General features: G+C 51.8%; 1 protein-coding gene across 1 annotated transcript in view; it reads right to left on the reverse strand.

Annotated features, from left to right (window-relative positions):
• Nucleotides 1-6,448, reverse strand: part of SLC8B1 (solute carrier family 8 member B1) — a 37,385-nt gene extending 30,937 nt beyond the window's left edge. Inside the window, exons 1-2 of the mRNA XM_025402081.1 lie at nt 5,730-6,448; nt 4,012-4,249 (exon numbers count right to left, since the gene is read on the reverse strand). Coding sequence (XP_025257866.1) covers nt 4,012-4,167 — 156 coding nt within the window. The 5' untranslated portion in view covers nt 4,168-4,249; nt 5,730-6,448. The remainder of the gene's footprint in view (nt 1-4,011; nt 4,250-5,729) is intronic.
• Nucleotides 6,449-12,893: the final 6,445 nt, after the last annotated feature.

Genomic DNA, 12,893 nt, shown 5'->3' on the forward strand with positions numbered 1-12,893 from the left:
TCCCAAAGTGCTGGGATTACAAGTGTGAGCCACCGCACCCGGGCAGGATCATAGACTTGTTTAATATCTGTCCCTCTCACCAAAGTCTCACACAGTGTCTGGCAGAGTAGGCCCTCCTAACAGTTGTGCTGCACACTGTGCTGGGAATCATGTCACTCATTCAGTCTTCATCAGAGACCCAGGAGGTTGGCACAACTGTTTCCACTTCACAGATGAGAAAACTGAGGCACAGAGAGGCAAAGTGGCTTGCCCAGGAGCACACAGCCCACCACTGAGAAGTGGCTCCAAACTCAGCTCCACCTGCTAAAAGTTACCTGCTACAGCTCCTGAGGAAACTGCCCAACTGGGCAGGGGCAGCCTCCATTTCCTGTCCTCTCACTATCTTCCTCCCCTCCCTCCTCCCTGTCCTCGGGGTCAGCCAGGGAGGACGCGGGGTGTCACCCCATCTCGCTGACGGCAGAGTGAGTCAGCAGGGCGGCTCCCCGAAATCTGGCCTCCCAAATCACATTATTGTGCAGTCTGTCTCGCTCTGCCCTCCCTGAGCTGCACAGCCCTCCCCCAGGTCCCTCAGGACCCCTCCCCAGCTCTCTGCTCAAGAGAGACAGAGTAAGGTGGGATTGCTCTGCGTGTGGGGAAGAAGGGGTGACTTCACTTCCTTCCAGTTCTTCCCACCCTCTTTCCTGCGTCACTCACTCAGTCCCAGGAAACCCAGAGAGGTGCACACAGGGGTCAGGCTGGACAGGAAAGGGTAACAGACTCAATGCCTTGGAATTCTTTTTTTTTTTTTTTTTTTTGAGACGGAGTCTCGCTCTGTCGCCCAGGCTGGGGTGCAGTGGCCGGATCTCAGCTCACTGCAAGCTCCGCCTCCCGGGTTTACACCATTCTCCTGCCTCAGCCTCCCGAGTAGCTGGGATTACAGGCACCCACCACCTCGCCCGGCTAGTTTTTTGTATTTTTTAGTAGAGACGGGGTTTCACGGTGTTAGCCAGGATGGTCTCGATCTCCTGACCTCGTGATCCGCCCGTCTCGGCCTCCCAAAGTGCTGGGATTACAGGCTTGAGCCACCGCGCCCGGCCTGCCTTGGAATTCTTATAAAAACTTATGTTAGATTACATCCTCCTGTGCTCTAAAGCCTCCCATGGCTCCCACCTTCCTCTCACTGCCAGCCAAGTCTGCAGTGGTTCCCAGGGCCCTGTATGATCTGGCCCCTGTTCTCTCCTGCCTGGTCTTCCTTCTCCCTTGTTCACTGTTCCAGCCACTCTGCAAAATCTGTCATTCTGCTCCTGCCCCAGGGCCTTTGCATCTACTGTTCCCTCACTTCCCCTGGATCTTCATAAGCCATTCAGGTCTCGGTCAAAATGTCCTGTCCTCAGGGAGGCCTTCCATGATAGCCTAAGCAGAGCAGCGTCCCCTTCTCCCTCACCCTGTGGAATGATTTGTCAACTTGCTTCTCACCCATGACCCCACTAGAGTATAAGCTCCAGGGGGGAAGGGACCAGGTCTCTCTGCTTCCTGCTATCCCCTCAGCATGTGGCACAGGCCCTGGCACACAGTAGGTGCTCAATAAATATTTGTTGCATAATGACTACTTGAAAAGGACCTAAAGTCAGGGGCTGGAAGGGCCTTTCCCAGCCTGCAGGCTCCCTGGATGGTGGGGGCTTCCAGAAATGCAGCTGCCCCATCTGTCCTGGGAGGCGGTGGACTAGAGGGGAAGGGGACGGATTTAGCATGAAGCAGCCAAGAGTTCTCAACCTGGCTCCGCCACTTTCCTCCTGGCCACCTTCACCTCCCTGAACCTTGGAGCCTTCATCTATAGCACAGAGATCATCACTCCCACCTCACGGGGTTTGGAGGGGGACTTGTGAGCACAGGGCTGACGTAAGTGCTCAATAACTTGGAGAGATTATCTGGCACAATGATCTGGTATGATCTCCCAGTTTTCCTGCCCCCAAGGAGCACGCTCCAAGAGGGGGTACTCAATTTTACAACCACAGTAACCACAAACCACTTTCCCATCTGTAAAATGGGCTTAATTGCCTGTTGCCTGCTTCAGAGGGTGGACTTGAAGGCACTTTACAGCCTCATAAAGTTGCTGTGGGCGTTGAGCCCATCAGTTTGAGTCTGGAATTCCTGCTGAAGAAATGGCGAGAACTCCAGCCCCTGGCAGTTACAGGGGACTCCAGGGGGTCATCTTGAGCAGTCCCCTGCTTTTGTTCCTTCACTCCAGATCCGCTGTGACCTCCTCTTCTCCCCTTACAGACATCAGAGCGGAAAGATGTAAGTTTTCTGTAGCCCGTCTCAATGGGCTGTGCCCTCCCTGGCCTGGGAGGAAGGCCTCTTGCCTCTAACTCCAGCGTCATCACTGATCCTCCCTCAGTGCTCCCCATCCAAATCACAGCACCAGCAGACCCTCAGCTGATCAGGCCAGAAACCTGGAGCCACCCACGACTGCTCTCTTTCTCCCACCACTGGGAAAAAGAGGCTGGCAGTTCAATACCAGCCTGGCCAACATGGTGAAATCCTGGTTCTACTAAAAGTACAAAAAAATTAGCCAGGTGTGGTGGTGTGCGCCTGTAATCCCAACTACTCGGGTGGCTGTGCATGAGAATTGCTTGAACCCGGAAGGCAGAGGTTGCAGTGAGCTGAGATCGCCAGCCTTTGCCTCCAGCCTGGGTATGGAGACTGTTCTCAAAAAAAAAAAAATTTGAGTCAGTGGACTGGGAAAGGCAGACCCACCCTTAATCTGGGTGGGTACAATCTAATCAGCCACCAGCGCAGCCAGAATAAAAGCAGGCAGAAGAATGTGGAGACTAGACTGGCTTGGTCTTCCGGCCTGCATCTTTCTCCCGTGCTGGATGCTTCCTGCCCTCAAACATCAGACTCCAAGTTCTTCAACTTTGGGACTCTTGGACCTTCAGCCACAGACTAAAGGCTGCACTGTCGGTTTCCCTACTTTTGAGGTTTTGGGATTCAGACTGACTTCCTCGCTCTTCAGCTTGCAGATGACCTATTGTGGGACCTCATCTGTGATCATGTGAGTCAATATTCCTTAAAAAACTCCCCTTTATATATACATCTATGCTATTAGTTCTGTCCCGCTAAAGAACTCTGACTAACACAGATTTTGGTACCCTCTGCTTAAAATCTTCCATTGGCTCCCCACTACCGCAAAACAATTCTCACCTCCTAGCCGCAGCCTGTAAGGCCTTTTGTAATCTGCCCGCCATTACCTCTCCATCCTCCTCTTAACATTCTTCTCCTCACTTGCTCTGTTCCATCCATTCTAGCCTCCCTGCTATTCCGGGAACACACTAAGCTTGTTCCTGCTCCAGAATCTTTGTACTTGCTGTTCCCTTTGCCCAGAATGCTCTTCCCTGGGGTGTCTATGTAGGTGGTTTCCTCTCTCCATTCAGTAGCTTGCCTCAAAGATCGCCTCCTCACAGAAGCCATCTGTGACCGCTCGATCTGAAATATTTGGAAATGCTCACGCCTTCCCCCGTACCACTTCAGCAATTGTGTGCGGGCACTTAGCACATCACCACCTGAAATGTATATGCTTACTTCTCTTTTTTGTTGTTGAGGCAGAGTCTTGCTTTGCTGCCCAGGCTGGAGTGCAGTGGCACAATCCTGGCTCACTGCAACATCCACCTCGCGGGTTCAAGCAATTCTCCTGCCTCAGGGTTCTGAGGATTACAGGCGTCCGCCACCACGCTCAGCTAGTTTTTGTATTTTTAGGAGATACGGGGTTTTGACACGATAGCCAGGCTGGTCTCGAACTCCTGGCCTCAAGTGATCCGCCTGCCTCAGCCTCCCAAAGTGTATACATTTACTTCTTGATCTGTCTATTCAGGAGACTGTCAGCTCCTTGAGAGTAGTGAGGTTTGTCTATGTTGTTCCCTGGTATATCCCAGGCTGTGGTCAGTGCCTGGCACATAGCAGATGCTCAACAGATATTTATCGATTGGAGGAATACAGCCCCATCCAACCCCAGGTTCCTATCGGGATACTCACGTCTACCACGGGGGTCTGGTTCACACCTGAAGCTGGAAATTGGGGGCTAATGTGAGCCCCTGTAGACGAGTCCCTAGCCCCAGACACTGTCTCCGCCATTAGCAGCACACAAAGCACACTCAGTGCCCAGCGCAGATCCAGCCATCTGCTGGCCATCCGCCCTCACGGGGCCTGGCCCTCACTCTCCACTTCCCTTTCTGCAGTAGCTCAGTTCCAAACAGCTGGCGGCTCCAGTGGCCTGCAAGGTGGGAGTGAGAAGGGGAGACAATGTCACTGAAAACCCATGGACCCAGCAAAAGGGGCCGGAAGACTTTCTCAGTTAAGGAACTGCCTTCCTGCCTCCCAGCAGCAAAGGAAAGCTGATGGAGAAACTGTGTTCTGCATAGTTTCACTGGAGGGACCCAAGGCCCTGCCCATTCAGTGTGCAGATCAGATACGCCCTTCTTCCTGAGCCCCCATGAAAACCTACCCTGTCCCACCTGACCCCCAGCCTGAGGCCAGAATGTCAGGGCTACAAGGGACTAGGGACTTGAACCGAGATTCAGAGTCTCAGGCTTCGGGGGCCAGCTGGGTGACATACATGTGGGAAATGGGCAGTGGGCGGGACTGCAGAAGCCCTCAAAACAAAACAAAACAAAACTGTACTTCTAGGGGTGGACGTGGCCTCTAGGCCACCAGTTTGAAACCTAGAGAGGCTTGCCCACGACATTTTATGGAGCCCACTAAGCAATGCTGTTGTTCTGTGTCTTACAAGGGCCAAGCTTCACATGGATGACCTCATTCTATCCTCATAACATGCCGAGAGGGGGTAGCATTGCCATTCCATTTCACAGATGAACTAACTGAGGCACAGAGAGGTGAAGCCAGGCTTGTTTCCTCCCTGCACACACCTCCCTCATCCAGTCCTCAGAACAAGTCTGGAAATGTCGCCCCCGCACCCTGCACAACAGGGACAGGGGCTCAGAGGAGTTTTGTTTGTTTTGTTTTGTTTTTTTGTTTTTTCAGATGGAGCCTTGCTCTGTCACCCAAGCTGGAGTGCAGTGGCACGATCTCAGCTCACTGCAACCAATGCCTCCCGGGTGCAAGTGATTCTCCTGCCTCAGCCTCCTAAGTAGGTGGGATTACAGGCACACACCATCATGCCCAGCTAATTTTTGTATTTTTAATGGAGACGGGGTTTCACCATGTTGGCCAGGCTGGTCTCGAACTCCAAGCTTCAAGTGATCTGCCAGCCTCGACCTCTCAAAGTGCTGGGAATACAGGCGTGAGCCACCATGCCCAGGAGAGGAATTCTGTAACCCGCTGAAGGTCACACAGCAAGAGGGTCACAGAGCCCACAGCCCCTCCGACAGGGAACTTAAGGGCAAGAGGGAAGTGAGTTGCTCAGAGACAGCTGGTTAGCGGTGGGGCTGGGCTGGTCACCACCATGTGCCTCTTCCCTCAAGCCTAGGGCCAAAATGGCTTCAATTTATTTCAAAGGAATTAAACTGGAAAAACAAAAGTCCTCAGCAAACTAAATTTCCTGTTTTGGCTTTTTCATGTGTTCTACGGTGAGTATGTCTTATTTTTGCAATCAGGAAACCAAACCCCATAAAACGGTTTTTTTCTTTAAGTCTGCACAGGTGTTTCTCAATGTACTGGCAGCCTGAGGGGAGGGAGAGGAGGTAGGGAGGGGAAGAGAGATCAGAAAGGCCCCTGTCCCAGCCACGGTTCCTTACCTGTCCACGGAAGACACGGCCCTTCCTCTTCTGTGGTTCTCCTGAACCCCTCCAAGTGGAGTCCGAGTTACTCTATTTGGCACCAAGTTGAAACAGGACACCCCTGGTTTCAAATTCGTCTCGGCCACTTACTATCTGTGTGGCCTTAAGGAAGTCACTTCACCTCTCTGAGCCTCTTATTCCTCATGTGTAAAATGGACACAAATGCTGGCCGACGGGGTATACAATAAGAGCTCAATAAATGCTCGCCTCCCTGGTGTCCCCAACACCTGAAGATCAGCATGCGTCTCGTCTCTCTTTGCCACCGATTTATTTTACTGATTCACTAGTGAGCATTTACTGAGCGCCCTCTGTACACGTGGGCCTATGTCTAGCGCTCGGATGGTCGCCGACCTGCTAAGGGTCTGGGGCGGGAAATCGGGGCTGCGCTTTCCAGGGAAGAGACCTCAGGAACATCTCGGTGCTCCGTTTCCCGATCCGGACGGAGGTTGAGAAGTCGAACTCGGGGCGCCCGGGTCCTCCGGCCTTGCGGGGAGGCGGCTTTTTCTTACTCGGGCCGGGCCTGGGACCCGCAAACTCCGAACCTCGACGTCGCAGGTCCTCGCAGCCTTCCAGGTCCCTGGCCGCCGGCCCGACCTTCAGCCAGCGAAGTCGCCAGTCGGGGCGCCCCGCCTGCTGCAGCGTACGGGCTCCTACTCTTCCCGTCCGGGCCCGCCCCGGCTCGCCCTGCCCCGGTCCCGGCCACGCCCTCGGGACACGCCCCCTCGGGACACGCCCAGAAGACTCGCCCCGCCCCTGCCCTTAAAGGTACAGCTCCCGGGGAGCTTCCCAGGGTCTTCCCACTCTCCACCGTCCTCTCCCTCAGTTTTGAAACTGAGATACAAGCCCATGGGTAAGGACTGCAGGAAGGCGGAGAGGGACAGTTAGAGGGTGAAACTAGGAGGTTCATTTCCCGAGACCAGAGGGTGTCAAGCTGCTCCTGGTAATGAATGGTGACAAAGAGGATTTGAGAAAATCCCAAGTGGAGAAAACCCCACCCTGCCCACAAAAGTTCGGGCGGTTTCACCTGAAATCCTTCTGAGATCCTAACTGGGTTCATCATTCCCCTCTAGTAGCATAGCTTTTTTTTTTTAATTTAAATTTTAATTTTTTAAGCCAGGGTCTCACTCTATCGCCCAGGTTGGAATGCAGTAGCATCTGTCACGGCTCACTGCAGCCTCAACCTCCGAGGCTCAAACAATCCTCCCACCTCGGCCTCCCAAGTAGCTAGGACTACAGGCAAGTGCCACCACGCCCGGCTAATTTTGTTCATTTTTTGTAAAATGTTCTCACTATGGGCCGGGCGCGGTGGCTCATGCCTGTAATCCCAGCACTTTGAGGGGCAGAGACGGGCAGATCACGAGGGCAGGAGATCAAGACCATCCTGGCTAACATGGTGAAACCCCGTCTCTACTAAAAATACAAAAAAATTAGCCAGGCGTGGAGGCACACACTTGTGGTCCCAGCTACTTGGGAGGCTGAGGCAGGAGAATTGCATCAACCCGGGAGGCGGAGCTTGCAGTGAGCCGAGATTATATCACTGAACTCCAGCCTGGGCAACAGAGCAAGACTCCGTCTCAAAAAAAAAAAAAAAAAAAGGTCTATGTTGGCCAAACTGGTCTCGAACTCCTGGACTTATACAATCCTCCCGCCTCAGCCTCCCACGTAGCTAGATCTCAAGCGATCCTTCCGCCTCTTCCTCTCAAAGCGTCAGAGCTGTGTAAACCAGAGCAACTCCATCTCCAATGGGGCTGGGTAAAATGAGGCTGAGACCTACTGGGCTGCATTCCCAGACGGTTAAGGCATTCTAAGTCACAGGTTGAGATAGAAGGTCAGCACAAGATACAGGTCATAAAGACCTTGCTGACAAGACAGGTTGCAGTAAAGGAGCCGGCCCAAACCCACCAAAACCAAGATGGTGACAAGAATGACCTCTGGTTGTCCTCACTGCTGCACTCCCACCCACGCCATGACAGTTTACAAATGCCATGGCAACATCAGGAAGTTACCCTATATGGTCTAAAAAGGGGAGACATAGATAATCCACCCCTTGTTTAGCACATCATCAAGAAATAACCGTAAAAATGGGCAACCAGCAGCCCCCGGGGCTGCTCCGCCTATGAAGTAACCATTCTTTTATTCTTTTACTTTCTTAATAAACTTGCTTTCACTTTACTCTGTGGAATCGCCCTGAATTCGTTTTTGCGCGAGATCCAAGAACCCTCTCTTTGGGTCTGGATCAGGACCCCTTTCCTATAACAAAAGTGCTTGGATGACAAGTGTGAGCCACCACGACCACCTTTTTTTCTAATTTAAAATTTATATTTAATTTTTTCCCTTTTCTTTTTGCTAATCTCTGTATTGTTCCAATTTTAGTAGATGTGCTGCAGAAGGGGGCACACAGCATCGCTTTTAAAAGAATGTGGCAAACAAATCAAGACTGAGGAGTTAGTGATCTGCTGGTGGATGTATTAGTATCTCCCGCTATTTCCAGTTTCCCAGCCTCCTGGGGAAGCTCTGTTCATTCTGCCATTTCTTCTGCTTGGGGGGATGGGGAAGTGGGAAGAGGCGAGCATGGGGGCTGGACCTGGGGTCCTTAAGGCTGGAGCGTGTCCTCCCAGGCCACTCCTGCCTGCAGCCCCGCTTCTGCCATTATTGTGCATCTAATCCCCCCATCTGTCATTCTCAGGGTAGGACCTGCTTCCTCGTCATGGGCAGGACCCAGGCCCAATGCCAAGCCTGGCATTCAAGGCCCTTCAGCATCCAGCCCTAGCACACCTTTCTGAAATCATCTTTCACCCCTACCTCCACCTCCTGCCCAGAAGTGCTCCCTGTTTCCTGAATGTGTTGGCCTATTGCTCACAGCCACCTGCCTCTGCTCCTTCCGAGCCCCCTGCCCTGATGACACCCTTTTCTCTTTTCCACCTGACAAACTCTTACTCATGTCGTCAGGCTCAGCTCAGAGGTCACCGCCACCGGGTGCTCTTTCACCCTCCTCCCCACCCCTCCATATGGCCACGGGGCTCCCCGCCTTCAGAGTCTGCCTCTAACTCCCACCTCTGGGCAGGTGACATTGTGACCTGGAACATGATGTTTGGAATTGCAGAACACCAGGTTTCTATAGGACCTTCTCTAAACACTTAGAGCATCTCTTTGAGCCTCAGTTTCCCTCTTGGTGAAATGGGGGTGATACTAGTACCAACCTCCTGAGGTCCTTCCAGGTGTTTTTCCTTATCTTTTTTGAGACAGGGTCTCCCTCTGTCACCCAGGCTGGAGTGCAGTGGTGTGATCTTGGCTCACTGCATCCTTGACCTCCTGGGTCAAGTGATCCTCCCACCTCAGCCTCCCAAGTAACTGGGACTACAGTTGTGTGCCACCATGCCTAGCTAGTTTTTTTAATTTCTTTTTTCTTTTTTTTTTTTTTTTTTTAAGATGGAGTCTCCCTCTGTCGCCCAGGCTGGAGTGCAGTGGTGCAAACTGGGGTTCACGCCATTCTCCTGCCTCAGCCTTCCGAGTAGGTGGGACTACAGGCGCCCACCATCACGCTCGGCTAATTTTTTTTGTATTTTTTAGTAGAGATGGGGTTTCACTGTGTTAGCCAGGATGGTCTCGATCTCCTGACCTCATGATCTGCCTGCCTCAGCCTCCCAAAGTGCTGGGATTACAGGCGTGAGTCACCGCGCCTGGCCCTGCCTGACTGGTTTTGTTCATTTTAGAGACAGGGTCTCACTCTGTTGCCCAGGCTGGTCCTGAACTCCTGGGCTCATGCAGTCCCCCCACTTTGTCCTCCCAAAGTGCTGGGATTACAGGCGTGAGCCACCATGCCTGGCTGAAGTAGGACACTGTGAATAGCGTCAAACCCCATGCTGGATGCTGAGCCAACACTCCCTCAGTGGAAGGGTTTATTGTCCCTATTAATTATTCCATTGTTGGCTGGATGTGGTGGCTCACACCTGTAATCCCAGCGCTTTGGGAGGCTGAGATGGGCAGATCACCCGAGGTCAGGAGTTCAAGACTAGCCTGGCCAACATGGTGAAAACCCATCTCTACTAAAAAATACAAAAATCAGTTGGGCATGGTGGCACAAGCCCACAATCTCAGCTACTTGGGAGGCTGAGGCAAGAGAATTGCTTGAACCTGGGAGGTGGAGGCTGCAGTGAGCCCAGATGATGCCACTGCACTCCAGCCTAGGTGACAGCGAGACTCCATCTCAAAGAAAAATAAAAAATAAAAATTATTCCATTGTTACAACAATGCATTAAGTTACCTTTCTGTGTCCCCCACAGACTGGGAGCACCTCGAAGCAGCACCAGGCCAGGTTCATCCCCATGTCCAGGCTGCCAGCACAGGGGCGTTCGCAGCTAGTGTCTGTGTGTCACAATCTCCAAGCCTGCTCCAGGGTCAGCTTTTCCCCAGGTCATCTGCTGCTTAGGAGGTAACTCCAGAATTGCTGAGTTTGAAACAGAAGTCCTCCTTCCCCAAGGGGCCTGATCCTGGTAGCTAGGGTGAGGCTTAGATATCACCACTCTGGGTCAGCAGAGCAGATGGGTTACTACCTCCCTGTCTCCCAGGACTGGGGTAGAGCAGGTGGCAAGGGGTGTTGGGGGAGAGTATGAGTATCTGTTGAGAGACTCCTGGAAAGATCCAGGCAGAGAGAGGAACCCCTGGGGACAGAGAAGGAAGACAGATGGGGCCTGGGATAGCCCCTGGTTCACCCCTGCTCTGGTAGACAGTGGTTAGGGTTAAGGCCTATTCCCCAGGCTAAGAAAGGCCATTTTAACATGGTAGGAGCAGCCTCAGAAGTCATCCAGATCCGAGTTCAAGTCCCAGCTCTGCCAGTTACGGTTATTTGACCTTGGACCAGTTATTTTGTCTTTTTGAGTCTCAGTTCCTCACCTGGAAAATGGGGATGAAAACAGCACCTATAGGGCACTCATTGGGCTGTAGTGAGGATTGAGATTTTATATGTAGGCTGGGCACAGTGGTTCACACCTGTAATTCACACTTTGAGAGGCTGAAGTGGGAGGATTGCTTGAGGCCAGGAGTTTGAGACCAGCCTGGGCAACATAGCAAGACCCTGTCTCTACTATTATAATTTTAAAGAACAAGGAGATTATATAATAAAACCCATAGCATAGTGCCTGGCATTTGTTAAAGCTGAATAAATTGAAGCTGCTGTTGTTATTATTTATTATTATTACTGAAAGTAAAAGGACCTGACACAGTGTCTGGCAGAGAGTAGATTAAATGTCGATCTACCACTTGAGCCCGGAAGGTCAAAGTTGCAATGAACTGTGATTGTGCCCTTTCACGCCAGCCTGGGTGATAGAGCAAGACTCCCTCTCAAAAAAAAAAAAAAAAGAGAAAAGAAAAAAAGTTGAGAAGGATTTTGTGCTTATATCAGTTACCTATTGCTGCATAACAAAACATGCCAAAATTTAGAGGCCTAATACAATAGCATTTCATTATCTGAGTTTCCATTGGTCAAGAATTTGGGAAGTCGGGAGGCCAGGGCAGGAGGATCGCTTGGCCTTAAAACAACATAGGGAGGACAGGCATGGTGGCTCACACCTGTAATCCCAGCACTTTGGGAGGCCAAGGAGGGTGAGTCACCTGAGGTCAGAAGTTCAAGACCAGCCTGGCCAAAATGATGAAACTCCATCTCTACTAAAAATACAAAAATTAGCTGGGTATGATGACGGGCACCTGTAATCCCAGCTGCTCGGGAAGCTGAGGCAGGAGAATCACTTGAACCTGGGAGGCAGAGGTTGCAGTGAGCTGAGACCATACCACTGCACTCCAGCCTGGGCGACAAGAGCAAAACTCCAACTCAGAAACAAACAACAACAACAAAAAGAACATAGGGAGATCTTATCTCTTATATACTTTTTAAAAAAAAAATTGAGGGAAGGGTTGAGCCAGGCAGTTCTGGCGCAAGTCTCTCCTTTGGTTGCCCAGATGTTTCTCGTTCTTCCTGTCGCCTCAGGGCTTCTGCGTGGGATTTTTCCCTGCGAGCTGGTTTCTGGGCTTCCTTAGAGCATGGCCATCCCAGGGCAGACATACTGCTTACATGGCATCTGAGGGTGCCAGTTCTGGGGTTCCAGACATCAGAGCAGAAGCTGTATTGCCCTGTATGGCTTCATTGTGGAAATGAGACTGTGTCACTTCCTGTCACATCTTCCGTCGTCACAGGCCCACCCAGATTCAAGGAGAGGAAATGTAGACCACTCCCCCCAACCCCCCCAGTGGGAGGTTTGTCACAGTCTCATCAGAAGAAGAGCATATAAGGCTAGGCGCGTGGCTCATGCCTATAATCCCAGCACTTTAGGAAGTCAAGGTGAAAGGATCACTTGAGGCCAGGAGTTCGCGACCAGCCTGGACAACATACCAACACCCCCATCTTGACAATAGATACAAAAATTAGCCAGGCATAGTGGCACTCACCTGTAGTCTCAGCTACTCAGAAGGCTGAGGTGGGAGGATCACTTGAACCCAGGAGTTTGAGGCTGCAGGGAGCTAGGATTCTGCCACTGCACTCCAGCCTGGGCGACAAAGCAAGATCCCAAATACAATCTGCCTCCATGCCTTCCTCTACAGAGGTGACCCATGGTGGGGTCTTAGGCAGCATGATGGGCAGCAGAGGGGAGCTGTCTTTAGGGGGTAGGAAGAGCCAGGACCCTCAAATCCCACTGGGTGGACATTTGCCTACAGCATCACATGTGGGCTGATCCTGTCCTCAGAATCTCTGAACAAACCCCAAACCAATAAAAAGCAAATTACTATTTGTGTTGTGTTTGTTCGTGACAGAGTCTTGCTCTGTCGCCCAGACTGGAGTGCAGTGACACAATCTTGGCTCACTGCAACCTCCAATTCTCGGGTTCAAACAATTTTTGTGCCTCAGCCACCTGAATACCTGGGACTACAGGTGCCTGCCATCATGCCTGGCTAATTTTTGTATTTTTAGTAGAGATGGGGTTTCTTCATGTTGGCCAGGCTGGTCTCGAACTCCTGGCCGCAAGTGATCTGCTCGCCTTGGCCTCCCAAAGTGCTGGGATTACAGGTATGAGCCATTGCACCGGCTGTAAATAACTATTGAAGACTTACATTTATTTTGAGTATGCAATT

The sequence above is a fragment of the Theropithecus gelada genome, chromosome 11, assembly GCF_003255815.1.
Source record: "Theropithecus gelada isolate Dixy chromosome 11, Tgel_1.0, whole genome shotgun sequence".
NCBI lineage: Eukaryota > Metazoa > Chordata > Mammalia > Primates > Cercopithecidae > Theropithecus > Theropithecus gelada.